At 40.5% G+C, this 23653-nt stretch overlaps 1 protein-coding gene across 2 annotated transcripts in view; it reads left to right on the plus strand.

The window, feature by feature from the left end:
- The window catches only part of WIZ (WIZ zinc finger), a 74325-nt gene that overhangs the window by 9169 nt on the left and 41503 nt on the right, over positions 1-23653 (plus strand). For both annotated transcript variants that reach the window (XM_081315866.1, XM_081315867.1), the window contains exon 2: positions 1007-1214. In XM_081315866.1, coding sequence (XP_081171992.1) covers positions 1058-1214 — 157 coding nt within the window. In that variant the 5' untranslated portion in view covers positions 1007-1057. The remainder of the gene's footprint in view (positions 1-1006; positions 1215-23653) is intronic.

Here is a 23653-nt window from a genome sequence, read left to right on the forward strand (position 1 = left end):
TGAGAATTGTCAGTTTGATATGACTTTTGTGCCGTAATATATCTTCATCTGTTTAATTGAATAAACTCAATATAATCCTAGGTGTAGGTAGTTATGTTTATTTGGAGAAAATTGTGTTTTCCTTTTAGGAAATGCATTTTATTGAATTGTACATAGATTGCAATTCTATATTTAATCGTATATAACACAGCTGAATTGAATACTGTCTGTATCTGTAATACAGATTGGTCATATGTTTTAAGAGCTTCCTGTTTGAGAGTGATATGCGTGCTAGTGCTTTTTTCTATTTCCCTTCCCATGCATACATAGATATAGACAACTGTCTTTGTTCATTCATGTCATGTAAGCTTCATATTATACTTTTATTTCAGAACGTGACTTGATGAATTATTCCACAATAGATAACATGCAGCTGAGACATACTTCTCATTAATATGTTTCTTTAAATACTGTTCTATGCACTATATAGAATTTCTGTCACCTATGTGCCACAAATCAAGTTGAAAGCACACTAATACTGTAGAACTCTAACAGTCAAGACTGCAAAATATGTATGTCATATCTTATGCAGTAAATATTAAAGTGGCTTTATTCAAGTCTGCTCTGTATAGGGCAGTATAGCTTGATGCTTGAAGTCAAGTTTGATGCTTGAAATCTCAGACTTCCTTGGTTTACTTCAGCCATATATCAATATCCTCCTGTGATACCTACAGTATGTTACAGATTGGCATCTATGAGTTAAGCTGTCTTACAGACAACACAAGGCTCTAAATAAAACATGTTTGAGTTGGTGTATATTATTCAAATTTGTTGAAAAAAATTCTTTTGTTCTACTCCAGCAATGACCTCTACCCCTAGATAAAAGACATTTGTTCTAAATCACGTAATGAATATTTGTAATAGGTACACTAAATTTCAATCAGCATATTTGAAAAGGGACTTGTGTGAAATTCATCCTTCTAAATTATTCTAAACATGAGACATTATGATACCTTTTTTATTATAGGTTGTCTGGCAGTAATTGTTGCAAATCCACCAAAGCCTTGATGTTTGGTTTATGAAATTGACACAGCGGAATCCACAAGGAATGGAGAAATCGGTTTCCACTGCTTTATCAAAACAGGAGAAAGAGCATGAGGATGATCAAGAAAAAGCTGTGCCAATGACCCTTGTGTCAAACAAAGAGGATCTTATTGCTCTTGAGTGTCCCCAAGGTGAAGCGAGAATTCCTGCTTTTTTTAAAGATGCAAAAACATCTCTTGAGCATACAGCTTTGTTGAGGGCATCAAAGGAAGGGGGGATTGATCTGAAAGAGGCTGTCCCAAATTCTTCAGAGAAACTAGAAGCAATGAATAGAGAGGGGAAAGTGACTGAGATGTGTAGTCATAAAGAGGGTACCAATTTGTTATCCCTGTTCATTCATCAAGATTCAGATGCTGCTTTGGAAGACTCTGAAGTCACAGGTAAGTCTGGTGCTACATAGTGGCAGGCTCCATAGGGCTTTTATTTCTTGCTCCATAGAGAGCCACCCTGAAATGAAAATGAAAGAATTATCTAACAAGAACAAAATCACAGAAAGATCTCAATGTTATTCTTATGCTGTGGATAATTAGATTAAGGCTGGAAATATGTAACGTGGCTGTCGTATGTTTATTTAAGATATACAGGAACAGGATAAAAAAATATATATCCTAGTATTAGGGGCACAACTGGACCGTGGAAACCTTTAACTTTTTTTAATTAGGAAGCAAGAGCATTTTTTGTTAATGATTTCTGGACGTGGGGTTGAATAAACTTTTTCAAGTTTGGACAACCCTTTCTCTTTGTACCCTGTCTGGGAATTTAAAATACAGTTTATGGTACCACTGATGTGGGTGGGATATAATATTTTGGACTCTTTTTCATAAAGGTGAATTAAGGAGCAGAACTGAAGCCTTAAATCTCACAAAAGGCTTGTAGGAAGGAAGTCCACAAAAATGCTTGTGTGCTGTATCTTGTAGATGGGGGGCTAGTCTTGGAGTGTTTTTAGTTAGCAGTCCTACTGTCCAGGCATCTCATAGGTTCCTCTTTAGCTTATGTGCATTGTGTTGATGTAGACCAGGGGTCTTCAAACTTGGCTCTTTTATGATTTGTGGACTTCAACTCCCAGAATTCCTCAGCCAGGCACGCTAGCTGAGGAATTCTGGGAGTTGAAGTCCACAAGTCTTAAAAGGGCCAAGTTTGAAGACTCCTGATGTAGAAGGTTAAATAAGCGGTGGGAAAACATATTAAGGGTACAGATTTTTTTTTTTTAAAAAAAATTCAGTTGAAGTAATTGCAGAATAAAAGCCTTGTTTGGACATGTCTCTTGGCTGCATCAAATTGGTAGAACACTGCATATGTTTTGTCTCCTAACAAATGTCTACAGTGAAGCAAGGAAATGTACCCTTAATCAAAACTATTTGAGGTTAGAAGATGTTTAGGAGGTGTAGAAATCCAATACAGGTAGTCCTCGACTTACGACCACAATTAAGCCCAAACTTTCTTTTCCTAAGTGAAACATTTGTTAAGTGAGTTTTGCCCCACTTTACAACCTTGCTTGCTACAGTTAAGTTGAATCATGTGCAGTTGTTAAGTTAGTAACGTGGTTAAGTGTATCTGACTTCCCCATTATCTTTGGTTGTCAGGAGGTTGCAAAAGGGGTTTGCATAATTCTGGAACACAGGAACTGTCATAACTACGAGTCAGTTGCCAAGCATCTGGATTTTGATCATGTGACCATGAGGATGCTGTAATGGTCATCAGTGTGAAAAATGGTGATAAATCATTTTTTTCAGTGCCATTGCAACTTTGAACAGTCACTAAATGAATTGTAAGTTGAGGACTACCTGTAATTATTTATTATAGAAATAATTATTATTACTGTGATAATAAATACAATATCAAATCTCTTCTGCCCATTGGAGAGTTGTGGTCTTTGAATTTTAGTTGTTGTACGCGATTTCCTTGGAACTCTATAAAATTTCTTTTTCTGTGTGTTCCATCAAGCTGAGTTATTTTATTGTAAAAAAATATCCCTTTTTCATGGTCAGTGTAGTTTTTTTGTAACAGACAAAAACAGTTTTTCCCATAGTAATCCATTCTTATGGCAAATATTGTGTGGAATGTATCAGAATTTTTAATTTTGGATGTTAAAAACTGGTTGCAGTATTATTAACCCTGATCTCTATTATATTTTTATATCTGCTATGATTATTGCTTCTTTGATACTTAATTATGGACTGAGCATCCATCCATGGATATTTTTATTTACATATAAGAAAAGTGAATGCCTGCTCAAATGTTTTCCAAATGACATGTCAGAAATAGCTGAATTTAAAAAATTACATAAATGTCTTTCTGCTAGCCTGTTTTTTTCTTTTTCTTGCCAATTTTGTTAGCTCCTGCTGGTCATGAAGAAACAAAGAGAAATATAAGGTAAAGGTAAAGGTTCCCCCGCACATGCGTGCTAGTCGTTTCCGACTCTAGGGGCCGGTGCTCATCTCCGTTTCAAAGCCGAAGAGCCAGCGCTTGTCCGAGGACGTCTCCGTGGTCATGTGGCCGGCATGACTAGACGCCAAAGGCGCACAGAACGCTGTTACCTTCCCACCGTAGTGGTCCCTATTTTTCTACTTGCATTTTTACGTGCTTTCGAACTGCTAGGTTGGCAGAAGCTGGGACGAGTAACAGGCGCTCACTCTGCTACGCGGCACTCGGGATTCAACCCGCCAAACTGCCGATCTTCTGATCGACAAGCTCAGCGTCCTAACCCACTGAGCCACCGCATCAGAGAAGGGAGCTAAAAGAGTACAGAGTACAGAGCACTAAAAAACATGCTTCCTAAGAAGCTGTGAAATTTCATTAGGCCTCACTCACACATTTTCAAGTTTACCTTTCACAGCCAGAATGACTAAAAGCCATTCTTTTTTTAGCTAAAAGTTGATATTTGCAGTTCAGTATGTGGTGCACCTGGAAATTGGATCAGAAATCACATATTTTATTTTGGTTTATTATGTCTTTAATGAACATTCTTTTTTCAGCAATATATAACCGTTTATCTCTGACATAGGAAATTGTGTAGGAAACTGCCATAGGTTTTTTTTGTCAGAGGTAACTATTGCAAAGGTACTTCTTTCAGAATCCTGACCAATGAACCTGAGATGGCACGATAAAATTCCTACCTAAACTAATCGGACAAGATGAAAATTACAGTTGTAGGATACATGTGACAAATTGGCATTTTGAGGACTTAGAAATTGCCCAATTGCCCATTTCTGGCCAATTGCTTAGCCAGAAGAACAAGTGTGAAATTTATTTATTTCATAGGTTGAGGTGTTGTCTTGCTTGTCTAGGGGCGCCTATCCAGGCTGAGAGTTTGGGGAAGGAAACTTTCACTGGAAGGATAAATCAACATAAAACATCTTATTATCAAGAGTGGTGTTTTCAGTGAGCAAGTTTCTATGATTGTTTTCAGATGATTTCTACAGGTAATCCTCATTTACCAGCAGCCTCCTTCAGTGACCTTTTGAAGTTATGCCAGTACTGTCCCTGAGTCATGTGATTGGCGTTACTGTCAGAACATAATGTCCTGTTGCATTTCTTCCCCTCTCCTGATTTTAGAGCAGAGAGATTGAATAGGAAAGCAATACAAGAAAGTAAGGAAATACATAGTGGAGAATACACATTGAAAGCAATGTGCTGGTGTTTGCAGCTACACAAACAGCCCAGTTTATTCCCCATTGTATGCCTTTTTATTCTCCAATCTCTTCCTTCTGTGAGGATGCCAGCAGGAGGTGACGGGGGGGGGGGGGGAGAAAAAACAAAGCAATTACCATAGGTAATTTCTTCTATGCTTGATTTCTTTCCCCTCCCCCCAGTGAAAAGTTTATACAGGAAAGGACTATAAGAGAGTAATAAGCAGGCATAGTGGGGAATACAGCAGGCTTTTGGTGTAATGCACTTGAAGCTGCCAGTGCCAGTATTGCTTTCACTATGTATTCCCATTGAGAGCTTGCTTATTCTCTTGTAATCCCTTCCTCTCAAATGAATGTAAATACAAATATTGATTCCTTCTTGTTAATTATCCCAGTCCTGGGGTTACTATTCCAAAGGAAGGGAGGGAGGTTAGGAAGTAGGCAAAAGTCAAAGGTGTGAACTGATTACTCTTGTCAGTTTTGAGCCAGAAAGCACAGTTGCAGTCATATGACTGCCCGCTTACTGTAACAGTTGCTTTGCTTAGTGACAGAGTTGCCAGTCTCAACTGTGGTCGCTAAACATGGACTATATTTGCTTAGTAGAACTGCTGACCATACTCTGGAAGTAGATGCCATGTTTTTGGAATGAGGGAAGAAATTGACGTATCCTTGTGTGCATGAAAAGATGGATTGGTTACACTTTGACTGCTATAGTTTTGATGAATGAACTATTTTCTACAATGGTTTCTAAACTTCTGGAGACCATGACCTTGTACTTGTATCTCTTAAGATTTTTTTAAATAGCTTATTAAAATACATTTATATAATTTTGTAACTATATGGATACAAAGATAACATTTTGTTAAATTTATGTGTCTCATTTTAAAATAAACTAAATGTAGTGCAAGACGGCTAATCCTGTCTTGCATTAACAGAATTCTTAAGGCTGCTAAAAAAACAATGGGCCTCTGTCCCAGTGTAGCTTTTTTGGCCTACGGTGTGTTTGTAATCCTGTTTCTGCTGGTAAAACTGAAGACAAGAAATGTTCTTTTTCAATGTTCATTTTCTGAGAGAGGGAGATAGAGAACAATACTTGAGGTTTGATTTCAATTATTATAAATTTTGCATTGTGCTGTAATTTGAGTTACCTGCTGCACCATGTCAAAAGTGTGAAGATCCAAATATCAGCCTGTATTGCAACAAAAACATATACTTAGCCATTGGTTGATCGTTGCTGCTACTTTATGTGTTTTGGATACTTGATCTTTACAGTGGATTCAACTTCAGCTTATGAATAGTTGATAATTTGCTTTTAATAAGCAGTGTTGACATTTCTTTCTACCTGACAGAGTCAAAATACTATTTTTGTAGCCACTGACTTCTACTTTGTAAATCTCTAGATCAGGGGTCCCCAACTCCTGGGCCACGGACCGGTAATGGTCCGTGGCCTGTTAGAAATAAAGCCTCACAGCTGGAGGAGAGTGGCAGTGGGCAAGCGAAGCTTCATCTGTTCTTGCAGCCATTCCCCAGTGCTAGCATCACCACCTCAGATCATCAGGCATTAGATTCCTGAGGGAGGAGCACAAACCTTAGTGTACATTGTGTGTGAGAGGGATCTAAGTTGCATTGTCCTCTTCTCCAGTGGAAAAATTGCCTTCCACAAAACTGGTCCCTGGTGTCAAAACTGGTGTCAAAAAGGTTGGGGATTGCTGCTCTAGATGTTTATAAATAGAAAAATCCCTGGAGCTGATCTCAATTCTTGATGACTACATCCATGGAGTTTTCGTGGTAGCACTGGAAGTGTAGTTTGCCATTGCCTTCTTCTTGAATGTTTTTCCCCCACTTTGTATACTTAGACAATTACCTGATACCTTGCCTAATTGCACTTATATAGAAGTAAAAAATAATGAATTAAGTAAAAGATGTTTCAAAATACCATTAGATTATGGCTTTTGATTTAATGTAAGTGATTTTGATTAAATCCTTATATCTTTAAACCCAAGAAGAAATTTGTGTTTCAGTAGGAGACAAGATACCAGAGCCTAGGGGTGAAGTGAAAACGGGAATCAGCTTAGAAGCCCTAGGTAATCACAAGAGAACTAAGTCTAACCCTCTTAAGTCTATTGATCCTTATGTAATTCTAAGCAGGTGCTAACCATTAGTTGAGAAGATTCCTGTGGATAGACCTTTAGCAACAAATCAGATGAATTGATTATTCTCATGTGGACCTGGTCATTCATGCCTGACAGATTTAGTAAATGTAATTCTATAGATGTAAAATACATGAACCAACATTTTGGGCTGTACTCATAGTTTTTATAAAAAATATGTTTAGTTAGAAATATTGGCGTTGTGGATATTACAATACACATTAGTAACAATTTTGTAAATATTTCTTTAGGAAATAATTTTTAAGATGTAAATCATTCTAGAATAACTGCTTGTGTTGGTGATAGAACGCAAAAGTTAAAATGGTCTCATAAATATCTAAAAATTCTAGCTATTGAAGCCAGCTTTTTAGAATATATTATTCCTAAATCTATTTTTTATCCTTCTTTTCTTACTTAATAGACACCTATTCAGTCCCTAATATCTTTAATGAAAAGAGCAGGACAAGGATTTTATAAATTATAACTAATATTTATATGCAATCATACTCAATACATATTTTTAACAGCAAAGTACCTTTCCAAAATAAAAGTTGTACAGTTCAGAAATTCAAACTATGTTATGTCAGCTAATATAAAAAGTAATTGATTAAAGAATGAGAAATTAATAACATCTCTATCATTGGAATGAGATCAGTTACCACATATATATCTCAGACATTTGAAAATATCGATTTTTTTACTCTTATAAAAATCTTTTTCAGAATCTCTATAAAAATTATTTTGGCATATGTAAAATCAAAGATCTACCATGTTCTACATCTGTTACCCTCATCAACTACATCCAGCGTGGTCTGTGGCAAGTGATTATGAAAATTGAAACCCAGAGCATCTTAATAATACTGTTGCCTATCTTTGACCTAGACCAGGGGTAGGCAACCTTCGCTCTTTTATGACTCATGGACTTCAACTCCCAGAATTCCTGAGTCAGCATAGCTGACTACCCCTGACCTAGACCCTCCATAGTTGTTTTTCTTTTCCCTTACATAGCCTTCCTCTTAGCAGAATAATTCATTCTTCAGTCCTTGATCTATGTAAGGAAACTGTGCCATATTGGAAATACTGGAACCATTCTGTCTCTCAAGACAAATTGCAGATTTCCTGCCAATTTTTTGTGGGCTGAGGTCTATTTTTTGGAATATATATGTGCTATTTTACTCAAAAAGTTGAGGCAAATTAACTTCAGTTTAATTTACACTTAAAATAAATCTAATTAGTTAACACAACTAATTTATTTTTCCATTTGGTAACATTAAAGTTTAGTGTTTGGCAATATGTTTTATAGATATACTGTGGAATATACCAAAGCTTTTCTGCAATAGGCAACAACTGCAAAGATATAACATGGAGACCAATTCATTTTTAATTAATATTTAATTCCTTAAACTAAAATGGAAGTCTGCAAGGTACATGAGATATTTTCCAAATCAAATACAGTGCTAAATTGTTGAATAAGAACCCAAGGGATGTGTCTGAGAAGAGTGATCCTTTTTATAGAAATACTTACATTATTAATATTTCAATTACTTTCAGGTGCTGCATAGCAACAATAACACCCAACTTGATACAGTAGGTGTGAGAATTACTTGTGGCACTGATAGGAAAGACCAATCAAAAGAGGAAAAGATGTGGACTGCTTGTCCTCCCCAAAAAAAGCAGGCTTCCAGACTTATACAAAGAAAAATTGGGAGAAAATGGGCAAGAGATTTTTCCACCCAAATTCCCTAACTATGGGTATCTGTGAAAGTCTATATACATGGAAGGGGAGGGGAGAAGGAATTATTCGGCCAGTAAGAGAGGAGTTTTAGAAGATTGTTCAGTCCTGAGAAAGAGGGCTTTTGAGAAAGAAACTCAAAAGATCCTCTTTCCTGATTTTGTGTAGTATAAAATGAACTAGAGAAAAATCAATAGGTTTTCAAGATTCTGTTCTTCTGCCTTGCAACAATGAAGAACACTCCTGGAATCTTTATTGCATCTGTTTCTTGACATTGCCTACCTCAGAGAACTGGCAATATCTTATTTTAAAGTAATTTCTTTACTAGAAATCTTGGGTTACCATGGTTTTTTTTTACCATCTTTTAAGTAAATACAGCACGATAAATAAATTGTCACATAGATTCTTGTTGTTTGAGTTAACATTTTCCAATATAGACTGCAAAGACAGATGTCTGACATTAGGATAGAAGGTCTCAGATAAAGCCTTAAATTATCTAAATATGTATATTGATATATATTAACTTAAGTTAGGCTAATTACTAGACAAAAAAATCCAAATAACACTGACAGAACTCCAGGCTCACTGTTCATTTTGAGCTCTTTATGCTTTTGTTCCACCACACATGTGAATATTACTAGAGTGGATTGTAAATAGTACATAATCTCAATAATACAGAAGATGACCTGTAAATGCCAATGTAAACCTGCTTTTACAAAACCTGTTCTTAGTGCTTGCAAGCAAAGGCCTTGGTGGCTTAGCTGATGGAGCAGGAGGTATTCAGGAGAGTTCGCTAAAGTGAGAAAAATGATCTTATAATGTGTGTCCTGCTGACCAAAGAATTCTCTTGCTTTTATCCTGATATCACACTGAGGGTAATTCAGTTCAGCCAGCATCTCGTAAGGCTCTGACAGCCAGCACACAAGGATCTCTTTCATAATATGCTGCTCTTTCTTCCTAACAGCTGTCTCTTTTAGCTCCCTTCTCTGAGGTAATCATGTTATTGAATTTGTGATATTTAAATTTTAAGTTTGACAATGGATGTTTTTTGACTATGAGCAGCAGGAATGAGGAACTTTGAATGCTAAAAACCATCGTATCTTCAGTCAATATTATTGAGCTATGAGCTGTTCAGGAAGACGTCCTCTAGATTTTGAATTGAAAGCAAATACCACCTAGCATCTTGCTATCCCTTCCAATGTATTTTTGAAAAACTGTGGGATATGCATTTCAAGAGATTCGTGCTATGAGGAGATGTTGATAATAAGGTGGATTAAAATACACCTGGTTAGGAGAAGATGATATCATGGTCAATGAGTGGCAGGTAAATTTGACATTTCCAACATTGCTATCCTAATAATTAATCAATCTGTGTTGATAGTGATAGTTACAGTATACATACAAAAGGAAATGTTCAATAAAAAATATATGAAAATTATGTAATGGAATTCATTAGTACCAAAAAAAGTCTTCCAGGTTGTCACAAAATACCTTGGGTACAAACCAATTGGAAAAGCAGGAAGATCCCAACATGATAAAAGTAAAGAGTCAGATTAAAAAACCCTGAAAGGATTTAGCTGATAAATAATATTAAATGGAAAAAATGGCTAAACAAAGAAAGCAACACATTAAGACCAGTATCACATATAGCTGGGAATTCCTTTTCGAAATTACGGCAATATGAAATGATACAAAATGATTCTCACTACTATAAAGAGAAAATTGAGCACAATTTTAAATTTATTTAATCTACAACCAAAAAAAAGCAAAAATAATTGTTTGGAATAATATTTAAAAAACAGCAGAGTAACAACTCATAGAAATGCAAATCTGTACGAAAGAGATAATAACATAGCTTTCATAGCTTTAAGTAAACCAAGACTGTGATAGTCCGGGAAAGCAGAAACCGTGAATAAGCAGACATGGAATAGTAGACACATCAGTTGGAATCTTAGGCCAATGAAGTGTTGCTTATTGTCATAGTACATTATTTAGAATAATATATGCTACAGTAATGATAATCCATTGATCTCATTATGTTTTACAGCAGGGCTTTTCAACCAGTGGTACGGGTACCACCTGTGGTACATTGGCACCTGGCAGGTGGTACGCGACCATCCTAGAAAAGTGGTAATGGGGGAGGGGAATGAGCTGAACCGGTGGCAGCACCACACAAGCCTGAGCGAGAGATGGCTGGAGCTGCAGGGCTGTCAGGGCTCAGCGGAAGCACCAGGATCAGTGCCAGGCTCCAGCTGGAGCTCGGTGCTGATCCTGGCGCTTCTGCTGAGCCCAGAAGAAGCGCCGATCAGCTGGAATGTTGCAGCATCTCCAGGGTTTTGTGATTTACATTAGATGCTTGGCAACTGATACATATTTATGACAGTCACAGTGTCCCAGGGTCATGTGAAGTGACCAAAACCTGCTGCAACCACCCAGCAGAGGGGGGGGGAATAAAAACCAAACACCCCCACCCCCATCCCTGCTGCCAATCCTCAACAGAAATGCTCATAACAATGAAAACCTCGGATAGGAGGAAGAGCGCAGCCGGGCGGGCAGGCAGGTGTCTTGCTCGGCTATGGCTTGGGGGCACTTTTTTCAGTGCCATTGTAACATCAAACAGTCACTAAGCGAACTGTTGTAAGTCGAGGACTACTGTACTTCACTTTTTTTCCTTTTTTTTTTTTTTGGTCATCAAGTTTTTGACACTTTGCTAGGCGACTGGTGGTACTCGGATGTTGCCATATCCTAAAAGTGGTACAATGGGTGAAAAGGTTGAAAAGCCCTGTTTTACAGTATTCTGTTAATAGAAACTGTAAATTTTAAAAGTATTTTGTATATTCAGTGAAAATGTAATTGTTTAAAAGTAAAGGCTCTTTAAAATTAAACTTAGTTCTTGGCAATTTTATGAATATATTCGTGAGGTTTCCTTCAACTTTCAACTTTTCAGTCATCGCTGATTATTTATGTAATTTCTTATACAGATAGTCTTTGACTTGCAATAGTTCACTTAGTGACCGTTCAAAGTTACAGTGGCACTGAATAATGTGACTTATGACCATTTCTCATAGTTACAATCTTTGCAGCATCCCCATGATCAAAGTCAATGGGGAAGCCAGATTCACTTACTAACCTATCAACTGCAGTGATTCACTTAACAACTGTGGTAAGAAAGGTTGTAAAATGGGGCAGAACTCAAATGAATCAAGGACAGAAATTTTGGGCTCAGTTCTGGTCATAAGTTGAGGACTATCCATATTGCATGTTATCCAAAAACCAGGTGTCCTCCCTCAAATAGCACTCTTGTGAATAATCTACAGGACAAATCTGTTCCCTCACTAATTGTTAGTGCTTCTTTCAATAATTAGTGTCTGTCAGAATGTTAATATCTAAAGACGTGTCTAACCATGCACAAATATGCCTTGGCAATATCCTTTTTCTGCCAGTTTAACTCCAGCCCATGAGTAGCAGCATCAATAGCATTTAAACTTATGGTGCTTTACAGCACTCTCTAAGCCAGAGCTTTTCAACTGGTGGTACGCATACCATTGGTGGTACACAAGCACATGGCTGCTGGTATGCAAGCCCTTGGAGTGGGGGAGGGAACCAATTAAAATGGAGCCACACAGACCTGGAGGAGATCAGTTGGAGCTGCCTAAATCCCCAGGATCTGTGGCGACATACTATTGGACTGGAGCTTCCAGTGCACCCGGAAGAGAAAAGGAGGAGGGCGGAGACAAGAAGAGGTATAAAAGGGGCAGACCAGCCCGGCCTGTTTTCTGTGGAGCAGTGAGCGAGGAAGGGTGAGTGAACAAGTGTTGTGTTTTGGGGGGAAGGGCTAGCAAGTGAATGGCTCGTGCCCAGCTCGCTTGCGGAAAACATGCTGCTTGCTAAGTGAAGCCCCAGGATCAGCGCTGGGCTACGGCTGTATCAGCTGTAGCCTGCTGATCCTGGGACTTCACTTAGCAAGCAGCATGTTTTCCGCAAGCAAGTGAGCTGGTCAGGAGTGTGGGATTGGCGTGTGCAAGTACAGCTGAGCTACGCTCAGAAACGCCGATCCCATGCTCCTGACCAGCTCACTTCTTGGTTTCCGCTTGGTTTCCGCAAGCAAGTGAGCTGGGCAGGAGCATGGGATCAGTGTGTGCTCAGAAATGCCGATTTCGCTCTCCTGCGCATTTCGCTTGCAGAAAGCAAGCGAAAAGCAAGCAAGTGAGATTGCTAGGAGCGGGAATCGGTGTGTGCTCAGACACGCTGATCTTGCGCTCCTGCACATCCCCCTTGGTTGCGGAAAGCGAGAGAGCGAGATTGCCAGGAGCCAGGGTCCAAAGGGCTTGTGAGCAGGTGAGAAAGATAGAGTTGACCGGGGGGAGAAGAGAGAGAAAGTGCGACGTGCTCTGAGAAGGTGAAATGCCGCCGCATCTCCTGCCTCCTGTGCATTGAGCCTGGCGCAATAGATGCAGGGCTGTAATTTGCCTGAAAGTCGCTGGAAGTGTTTGGCTGGGGGGCGGAGGAGACGGCACAGAAGGAAAGGACCGGGGCTCTGGCAGGTCTTGGGCTGGTGTTGCGCTTTGTGGGTGAGGGCGGGAGGGAAGGACAATGAGAGGGAGGGAGGGACAATGGAAGGGAGGGAGGGAAGGAGGAAGGGACAAAGAAGGAGGGAAGGAAGAAAGGAAGGAAAGAACAATAGGAGAGAAGGAGGGCACCCACCCCAGTCCCACCCCACTCCACCAGAGACCCATGGATTTCCCCCCACAGGCACCCTGAAACCTGAGGGAAGGAGGGAAGGACAATGAGAGGGAGGGAGGGACAAGGAAGGAAGGAAGGAAGGAAGGGACAATGGGAGAGAGGGAGGGAAGGAGGGCTCCCAACCCAGTCCCAACCCCTCCACCAGAGACCCACGGATTTCCCCCCCCCAGGCACCCTGCAACATGAGTGATGAGCTGGCCACGCCAACTCCAGCCATTGACTTCGCTTGCCAAAAAGTTGCAAAAGGTGATCACATGACCCTGGGACACTGTGACCGTCATAAGTATGAATCAGTTGCCAAGCGTCCGAATGTAAATCACATGACCCTGAGGATGCTGCCACAATCATAAGTTTGAAAAATGGTCGTAAGTCACTTTTTTCAGTGCCGTTGTAACTTCAAACAGTCACTAAGCAAATTGTTGTAAGTCGAGGACTACCTGTACTTTTATCATTTTTCCCCTTTTTTTTGGTCAAGTTTTTAACACCTTGCTGGGCGACTGGTGGTACTCTGATATCCTAAAAGTGGTACAATGGGTGAAAAGGTTGAAAAGCCCTGCTCTAAGCAGTTTACAGGATCAGCATATTGCCACCAACAATCTGGGTCCTCATTTTACTGACCTCAAAAGGATGGAAGGCTGAGTCAACCTTGAGCTGGTGCGGATTGAACTCCTGGCTGTGGGCAGAGTCAGCCTGCAATACTGCATTCTAACTACTGAGCCACTACGGCTCCTTAAACTAGGCACTAAAATTCCTTCGGTCTTTGCCTGGTAAAATAGGGTTTCCTCCTTAAACTGACATCATCCAAGGGCAGCTGGTGTGAAAAAAATTGTTATACTTTATCACCCATAAAGGAGATGAGCTCAGGTCAGCAGTAAATGGTCAGGTCCGAGTGGTGCTTACTAGCAGTTTTAAATTGATGTGGGCACACTTTCTCCACTCCAGTTCCAGGCTGCCTCGCCTGTTGCTCTTCTGCAGTTGTCTCCCTCAAGAGCTTTACTTGTTTTTCAACCAAAGCATGGAGGAATGTGAACGTTGTTACCTATGCAAAGAGAAAAAAGGAAGAGGACAGAAATTAAGAGTAAAAGTGCTCGTTGTGATTCAACTAACTTCATCATACCAATCAAAATATATTATTTTTTACACTATTTAACTTATGACAGAAACGAGAAGAGACACAACCTGCATATCAAAACCTGCCCATTCTTGTTTTGACTAATGGATGCAGGATGGTAAAGCTGAAGGAACTGAATGGTCTGTTTGCTTGTCATGTGCTGCATGCACAAAAATCAGAGCCATATCATTAACAGTAAATTGGAACAGAGGCAGATGAGGGATCAGTTTTGAGGAGAGCAAAATTTATACAGTAAGCAAGGATTTGTGCTAATTAAAGGATGGGAGGATAGCATTTAATTCAGCAGCAGAGAAGACCACTGTTGGATGGTGATATTTCTAAAGGACTATAACATAGTCTGCTCACTGCTCACTATTTTCTCACTGATGTTACAGAATTTTTGAATGAATTTAGCACAGGGGTATATTCTGTCTTCAAATTTTGCACTTAGTTTGGCAAAATGTAATGTTATAGCTGATAGCTTGTTTTCTCTAAAGCTGGTGGATTTCATTTTATTTTTATTATTTTTTATTTTTCATCTTGCCTTTATTATTTTTAAAAAATAATGCTAGCAATGAAAATATCTTAATACTCCTTCCTCCTTTTACTTTGCTCACAATAACCTTTGAGGTAAGTTGGGCTGAGGTGACTGACCCAAAGTCACCTAGCTGGTTTTCATGCCTAAGGTGAGACTAGAACTCATAGGTCTCCTGGTTTCTAGCCAGTTCCTTAATCACTGGACCAGGGGTAGAGGCAACCTTGGCTCTTTTATGACTCATGGACTTCAACTCCCAGAATTCCTGAGCCAGCTTGGCTGGCTCAGGAATTCTGGGAGTTGAAGTCCACAGATCATAAAAGAGCTATGGTTGCCTACCCCTGCACTAGACCAAAATGGCTCTCATGACAGAATAATCAATGCCAAATGAAATTTGTGTTTTCATTAAAAACTTTATTTACCAACATTTCTAAAATTCTGTTTTCACTTTGTCATTATGAGGTACTGAGTGTAGATTAATGAGGAAAAAAAATGAATTTCAACAACTGTAGAATCAGGCTGCAGCATAACAAAATTGACAAAAGTGAAGGGGGTCTGAATACTTTCTGAATGCACTGTAAATGCAAGGATTGGTCACAAACTTATTTTTTCATCACCGTCATAACTGAACAGTTGCTGTACAAGGTAGTAGCTAAACAAGGACTACTTGTAGCTAGAGCACCTCCAAGGTTTTTTCAATTTTGCTGGCAAGTTGGTAGCTCCTAAGACCTGACACTTGAGGCCCTGAACCTAATCTGTGAATGCAAGATGTCTCGTATGTATGGGCAGTATGGGCATAAAAATACTGCTAAATAGATAAATATACAGAGCTACAGAAACAACAATATTATTTTGATGCCATAAATAGTATCTACTTCATTTTGAATTTTTTTTCTATAGCACATAGTTTACTGTAAATGCAACAACCTGTTCGAACAAGCTGGCCTGGCCTGATGGGATGGGGTTGGGTTTTATTAATCTGTTTTAATCTATTTTTAATGTGTTTTAACTTATTCATGGGCATTTGTTTAATTGTTTTTAATTTTTGTATCTTGTTTTTTAATATGTATGGCCCTGTTCACCGCCCTGAGTCCTTCGGGAGAAGGGCGGTATACAAATAAAATTAATAATAATAATAATTAGCTGACCCCTGACATTTTCACTTTAAACATCAGTATGCAAAATACTGTTATTTGCACCATTCTGATGCGTATACTATTTGTTATAAGCCTTCTATGATGGGCTTTTAATTAAAATTGATCTTGATAAAACAATCTTGCCAGAAATAAGAGTTTTATCAGCATTTCGCCTTTGTTCTATATGGAAAATGTATAGCTTAAAATAGCTTTAAAAAAAAGATGTAGGAGGTTTCCAGTTTGTGTAGCAGAGTAGCAAAAAAAAACACCCTTTCCTATTAGCAATAACATTTAGACTTAGCAATAGCACTTAAACTTATTGTATACCGCTTCACAGCCCTCTCTAAGCGGTTGACAGAGTCAGCCTATTGCCGCCAACAATGTGAGTCCTCCTACCAACCTCGGAAGGATGGATGGCTGAGTCAACTTTGACTGGTGAGACTTGAACTGCCGGCAGCTAGCAATCAGCAGAAGCAGCCTGCATTCTTACCACTGCACCATCACTGCTCACTAATAGCTTGCCTGCTGAATACCTTCCCTTTTATCCTATTTCTCAGAGTGATACTTCTTAAGACCTTTGCATACAAGGACTCTAAGCCAGGTAAAAACCAGCACCAAACCTAAATCAGTATATTTCTGTCTTGGTTGTGGTTTATATGAACTACAACTCAAAAGTTTTTAGCTTTGCATTTTGATAATGTTGCTACTGTTTTCGATGTTATAAGAAGTCTCATTTGGAGGAACCTCTGCCTTACATTGTTGGCTCCCATGCTTCAGGTCTTTCAAGGGGAAAGTTGGCTTGCTAACTTTACAGCTTCCCTTTATGGGAAATGCAGAGAGATGGAACAGGATTTTTTCCCTCTCCGTGTTGTCATGATTTGAGGTATCCAGATCTGAAGACAAAGGGAAAATATTTATCAGGAAAATAGCCTGGAGGGAGGAGAAACTTCTAACCATTGATCAGATTCCTTCTCTGTTGCAGGGATGGTATTTTATATGCAATTCTAAATTAGTCTGGTTTAAATTTATAAACTAAACTATTCTCATTTAGTGATTTCCAAGGGAAACTATCTGACCAGCATTTCTACCTGATGAAAGTACACGGGGAGGATCACAGTTTGCTTTTAGTTTTTATGGTGTTGTGTCCCTATGCCTGTTTCCTATCTACAAAAATTTGGGTGCCAGGAAAAAAAAATATTTTATTCACCCTGACCTCCTAATTGAATGTTGATGTCTACTTTGTGGAAGTTTTTATTTTTTAAAGAGATCTTAGATCTTTAAATGATATAAGTAGTCCTCCATTTACAAACACAGCTAGGCCCAGGATCTTAAGTCATTGAGCAAAGTGGTTAAGCAAAATGGCATGTGACTGCTTCAGTCAAAAACTACAAGCCCAGCATTTCCAGTGGTGGTTGTTGAGTGATTGTGAGGGTCATTAAACAGAGCGTTGCCAGGGAGATGGCGTGGATCTCCCATTACATCTGGAAGGCCCAGGCCTTCTCCCCATCCCAGCGGGGAGAATGATTGTAGGAACAATGGTATTTGCTAGTGTCTTCGCCAGATTTGAGATTCGTTCCTCTAGCATACAGGAAGATTTCCCCTCCCTGTACAGAGGAGAGGGGAAATCCTTCAACATGCTGAGGGAATGGACCTCATATCCAACATCCCTTCCACTTGCAAATTTCCATGCCAGTTTCCCTATTGACTTTCTGGAGAAGCTGATAGAAAAAACTGCAAATGGTGATCGCATAATCACAAGCAAGATTGGTAAGGGGGCATAAATGCGAACAAACAAGAATTCCACTTGAAATCTCCTTGGTGAACAACTGTATTTGTTTATAGCTTTTTCTGATTGTTTACTTAAAGGATTTTTCCCATTCCCATTCCAATATTAGCATCTTTTCCTAATATTTATTTATTTCCTAATATTTATTTTCTTTTTTCTTTTTACTGTAATGCCTACTTTATGATTTAAAATTGTTTCCAATAAAATTAAACCTGTTGGAATAAAGAGTACCGGTATATTGACAGAACCAGCCTTTTTTTTAAAAGAATGCCTGCAAAGTTGATGTAAGGTAGAAAGACAAAATGCTAAATGATTGTATTCTCTTTTCTTAAAACACAAAACAGAAAATACATTGTTATAGCTAGTAAAATGATGCTGTAGATTCCCTTAAACAAGTTCACATTAAATATCTAGCAGATGATAGATTAGGTTAAATTGTACATGTCAGGAATAATTTTGTATCCTTTACCAGCTTTTACCAGGAATATGCTTTACCCAGGATTTAACCATTCATCCCTTATTACCATGCAGACGTTTGTTCCCCTCTATAATTAATAACAGGTTTGTCTATTATTTTGTTGTTTAAATATATACAGTACAGCTATTTTTGCCATTTATTAGTCTTTTGAATATTAGTCATAAATGAGAGTTTTCTTTTATCATTATATGGAGAAAAGCAGTAACAATTGGTTATATAATATCTCTCTGGGACATACAGCAAATTTACATAATTTAATAATTTTGTTGTTAAATATTAAGGCAGAGGTAAAGTTGACCAGCATTCTTAAGAGAACTTGCCATGGATGATAGATATTGGATTTAAGAATTAAAAAAGAGGGACACATGCTGGAGAAAAGATTAATTATAGAGATGTGCTAATGATGAATAAAGGCACTTGCCCATAGTTAAGTTAAAGTGTTATCCTCATCCTTGGATTTTAAAAAAATATACTAGCATAAAATCTGCTACCTCCTACAGATGATTCTTGCTCTGCCACCAGTATGATACTAGCAAATGTTGCTGTCTTTATGTTTCATGACAAGACTTGTGGATTTCCCTGCATTTCCTTCCCTTGTTACAAATATTACAAAATGATGATAAAACCTCTACCATTCACACACTTGAATGTTGGTTAGGCTCAGGTTGGGGCTTAGAAAGAGAACGTTATGATTGATGATCAACTATAGGATGTATATAGTATTATTACAATTATACGAAGATTAGAATGGAATATTGTCTATGGTTTTATAATTTGCTAGTTTTTTGTAGTGAGCTGCTTAGATGCACTTATAATAAATAAAATTCACTGGTTTTATGCAAGAATTTTGCTCTTGGTGTATTTAAAGAGAATCTAATTATCATTTGGTACTAGCTGAAAGTTGAACTCATTTGGACAGGAGTTTAATGCTATCCTATAATATTATTATGTTCTGGAACAGCGCTAAATCAAGATCCAAAAGCATTCTGAACAGCACATGAAGCTGTTAAAGAGAGACAGAGAGAGCTGCTTCAGCATGTAAACCCACCCCACATGTTCAAGATGACCCAGGTGGCCTTAGAAGACAATGCCCACCCAAGTATGCATGCACTAGTACCAGATTGTTCCTATTTCCTAGGAGTCATCTGAATGTGAAATTGGTAGAATGGTCAGGGAAGTGCATCAGAGCATACCCATGGCAAAACCTATGTTAGATAAGAGGGAAACATGTTCCCACTATTACAACAAAAGATGATTTAACAATGCTTCAAATATAGGGTGGGGATCAAATGAAGGAAATGTTATGACGATCATAGCAACAAAAAGAGGCTGTAATGGCATGTTTTTGTCAGAGTTTACATGTAAATGAGGAAAGGCTCAGATTAAAATCACAGAGATATTTAAATGTCAATAACAATCAGAATAATAAAAGCAATGATCCTTGTGCTGGCAATGCACAGCATGAAAGCTGAACACTGAAAAAGAAAGTACATAGATATTTTTGAATCATGGATTTGGAAATCGTTATCAAGTGTACCATGGACTGCAAGAGGACCAATTGGTTATAGACCAATGGCAAGTATACATTCATATATTTTGAGCATATGATATGAGCAGGTGATAAACTAGAAACAAATACTATCTTTGGCATAATGAAAGGGAAGACAGCAGATAAGAACTGCAGATTATCACTAAAAACAGATAAATACTGCAAGGTTTGTTCTACACAATCACCAGGAGTCAATCTTGACTTGCTGGGGCATAGCTAAGAGTAACATCTGAGTGTATGTTTTATATTAAAAAAAATCTCTTGTGGAGGAAATTCCAATGTCTTTCTATAAATCACCCAGTCTTTAAAATGTAAATATGAAAGTTGATGAGACTTTCTAACCTGGCTTGCATTACGGAGACCTGGTTGGGCCCAGAGGGCGGGGTCCCCCTGGTTGATCTTAGCCCATCAGGTTTCCGGGTGCTGCACCAGCCTAGGGCTCAGGGTAGGGGCGGTGGAGTGGCAGTTGTTGTGAGGGAGTCCTTATGTCCGCGGGAGGCCACCATAGTCCAGATAGCCGGGTGTGAGTCCCTCCTCCTGAGATGTGGTCCCAGAGCTCAGTTGGGCTTGCTGTTGGTGGATATTTCACCTAGACACGTGGCAGCAGCCCTGCCTGAGCTTCTCGATATCCTCTCAGGGTTGGTGGTTGAGTTCCCCAAACTTATAGTTTTGGGTGACTTCAACCTACCATCCCTGGGGGGATCATCTGAGTTAGCTCGGGAGTTCATGGCTTCCATGACGGCCATGGACCTGAAGCAGGTTATTCTGGGCCCAACTCACGGAGGGGGTCACACGCTCGATCTGGTTTTTCTATCTGGACGGTGGTTAGATGATCTTGGGGGGGGGTTCCCCAATTAATTTACCCCTGTCATGGACCGATCATCATCTCCTGCGGATGGTCTTCCGTTTTGCCACTCCCTGTCGTGGGGTTGCTGAGCCAACAAGATGGTTCCGCCCTAGGCGCCTTATGGACCCTGAGCGGTTCCAATCGGCGCTTGGGCCCCCACCTGCCTCCTTTGCTCACAGCTCGGTCGATGCCCTGGTGGAAGCCTGGGAAAGGGCAGCCACAGAGGCACTCGACCAAGTTGTACCCATGCGGCCCTTGACCCGACGCAGTTCCCAACGGGCCCCATGGTTCTCCATGGAGCTCCGCGAGATGAAGCGTCGGAGACGGGGCCTAGAGAGCTGTTGGAGGTCCAGCCGATCCGAATCCGACCGGTTACGACTAAGGTTGTTTACGAGAACCTATCTCGCAGCATTGAGGGTGGCTAGGTCTAACCACTTTGCCACCCTCATTGCATCCGCAGAGAATCGCCCGGCCGCCCTGTTTAGGGTGACTCGCTCTCTCCTTAATCAGGAGGTGAGGGAGGAACCCTTGCAGGGTCGAGCCGAGGAGTTTAGTCGATTTCTGTCGGACAAAATCGCTCGGATCCGGACCGGTTTGGACTCCGACTGGGCAGAGTCTGACGAAGAGGATACGGGCGGTCTTGTCGATTTAATCTGGGAAGAGTTCGATCCTGTGACCCCTGAAGAAGTGGACAAGATCATGGGGAAGCTGAGCTCCACCACGTGTTTGTTGGACCCGTGCCCCTCCTGGCTGACTTATGCAGCCCGGGATGGGACACGAGGCTGGCTCCAGGCAGTGATTACTGCTTCTTTGAGTCAGGGTAGTTTTCCCGCCGCCTTGAAGGAGGCGGTGGTGAGGCCCCTCCTCAAGAAGCCTGCCTTGGACCCAGCAATTTTAAACAACTATCGTCCGGTCTCCAACCTTCGCTTTTTGGCGAAGGTTGTTGAGAGCGTGGTGGCGCATCAGCTCCCTTTGTTCTTGGAGGAAGCTGACTATCTAGACCCGTACCAATCGGGTTTCAGGCCCGGGTACAGCACGGAGACGGCATTGGTCGCGCTGGTGAATGATCTCTGGCGGGCTCGGGACAGGGGTTGTTCCTCTGTCCTAGTCCTTTTAGACCTCTCAGCGGCTTTTGATACCATCGACCATGGTATCCTGCTGCGACGTCTCAGGGGGTTAGGAGTGGGAGGCACGGTTCTCCAGTGGTTCTCCTCTTACCTCCTGGGACGTTCGCAGTCGGTGTTAGCAGGGGGGCAGAGATCGACCCTGAGACCTCTCATTTGTGGAGTTCCTCAGGGATCGGTTCTCTCGCCTCTCCTGTTCAACATCTATATGAAGCCGCTGGGTGAGATCATTCGTGGTTTTGGATTTGGGTATCACCAATATGCTGATGATACCCAACTTTTTATTTCTACCCCAAACCACCCCAGCGATGCCCTCGACGTGATGTCCCGTTGCCTGGAGGCGGTCCGGGTCTGGATGGGGAGGAACAGGCTTCGACTCAACCCTGACAAGACTGAGTGGCTGTTCGTGCCGGCATCCCGGGAAATTCCGATTATCCCATCATTGGCCATGGGGGGTGAGCTATTACCCCCCGTAGATAGATTCACAGCTCTCTTTGGAAGAGCATATTGGAGCTGTGACTAGGGGGGCCTTTGCCCAGGTTCGCCTGGTGCGCCAGTTGCGGCCCTATCTAGACCGGGATGCCTTGCGCACAGTCACTCATGCGCTCGTGACCTCTCGTCTAGACTACTGTAATGCTCTCTACATGGGGCTGCCCTTGAGGTCCACCCGGAGACTCCAGCTGGTACAGAATGCAGCCGCGCGAGTCGTCTTGGGAGTTTCCCGATACTCCCATGTTACACCTCTGCTCCGCGAGCTGCATTGGCTACCGGTTGCTCTCCGGGTGAGGTTCAAGGTGTTAGTTATGACGTACAAAGCCCTTCATGGCATGGGTCCGGATTACCTACGGCAACACCTGCGACCGGCGTCAACTTCCCTCCGTCCAGTGCGCTCCCACAGAGAGGGCCTCCTCAGGGTGCCGCCGATCAAAGAATGCCGATTGGTGACCCCCAGGGGGAGAGCGTTCTCTGTGGGCGCGCCAGACCTTTGGAACAGCTTACCGGTCGAGCTCCGGACGGCCCCCGACCTTCGCTCCTTCCGGCGCGATCTTAAAACATTCTTTTTCGAACAAGCTGGCCTGGTCTGACGGGATGGGGTTGGGTTTTTAAAATTAGTTTTTAACTCAATATGTATTGATTTTATGGGCATGATGTTTAATGGTTTTTAATGGTTTTTTAATTTTTGTATCTGATTTTTATTGTGTATTGCCCTGTTCACCGCCCTGAGTCCTTCGGGAGAAGGGCGGTATAGAAATCAAATTATTAATTAAATTATTAATTAATTAATTAATTAATTACTCAGAATAACTGCAATGGAAATAATATCAGAATGATGAGAATTATGTAAACTAAGCATCTTTATACAATAAAGTAGGAAAACGGAAAACATTTTGGAGCTGCAATTTCTCCTGGCCTTCTGAAACATCTAAATAAATAAATATACAAGTCAAAGTGAAATTAAGGAATAATTCAGTAGATTTTTCTTATAGATTGGTCTAAAGCAGGCATGCACATGAGGTCTGAAGCCTGCCAAGCAGCCTTGTGCAGCCCACCATTTTTTTAAAAATAGTAAATTTACAACTGCTGCTGCCTCCCCCAAAAGGCATGCTGCTGAGCATTTCCATGTTTCACCACTACATATAGCCAACTCCAGCGTTTCTGTTGCTCTGTGGAAAAGCTTATTCCTATTCCTACTCCTACTCCTGCTTTCTATTCTATTCTATTCTATTCTATTCTATTCTATTCTATTCTA

This window comes from Vipera berus (genome assembly GCF_964194415.1).
Source record: "Vipera berus genome assembly, chromosome: 2".
Taxonomy (NCBI): domain Eukaryota; kingdom Metazoa; phylum Chordata; class Lepidosauria; order Squamata; family Viperidae; genus Vipera; species Vipera berus.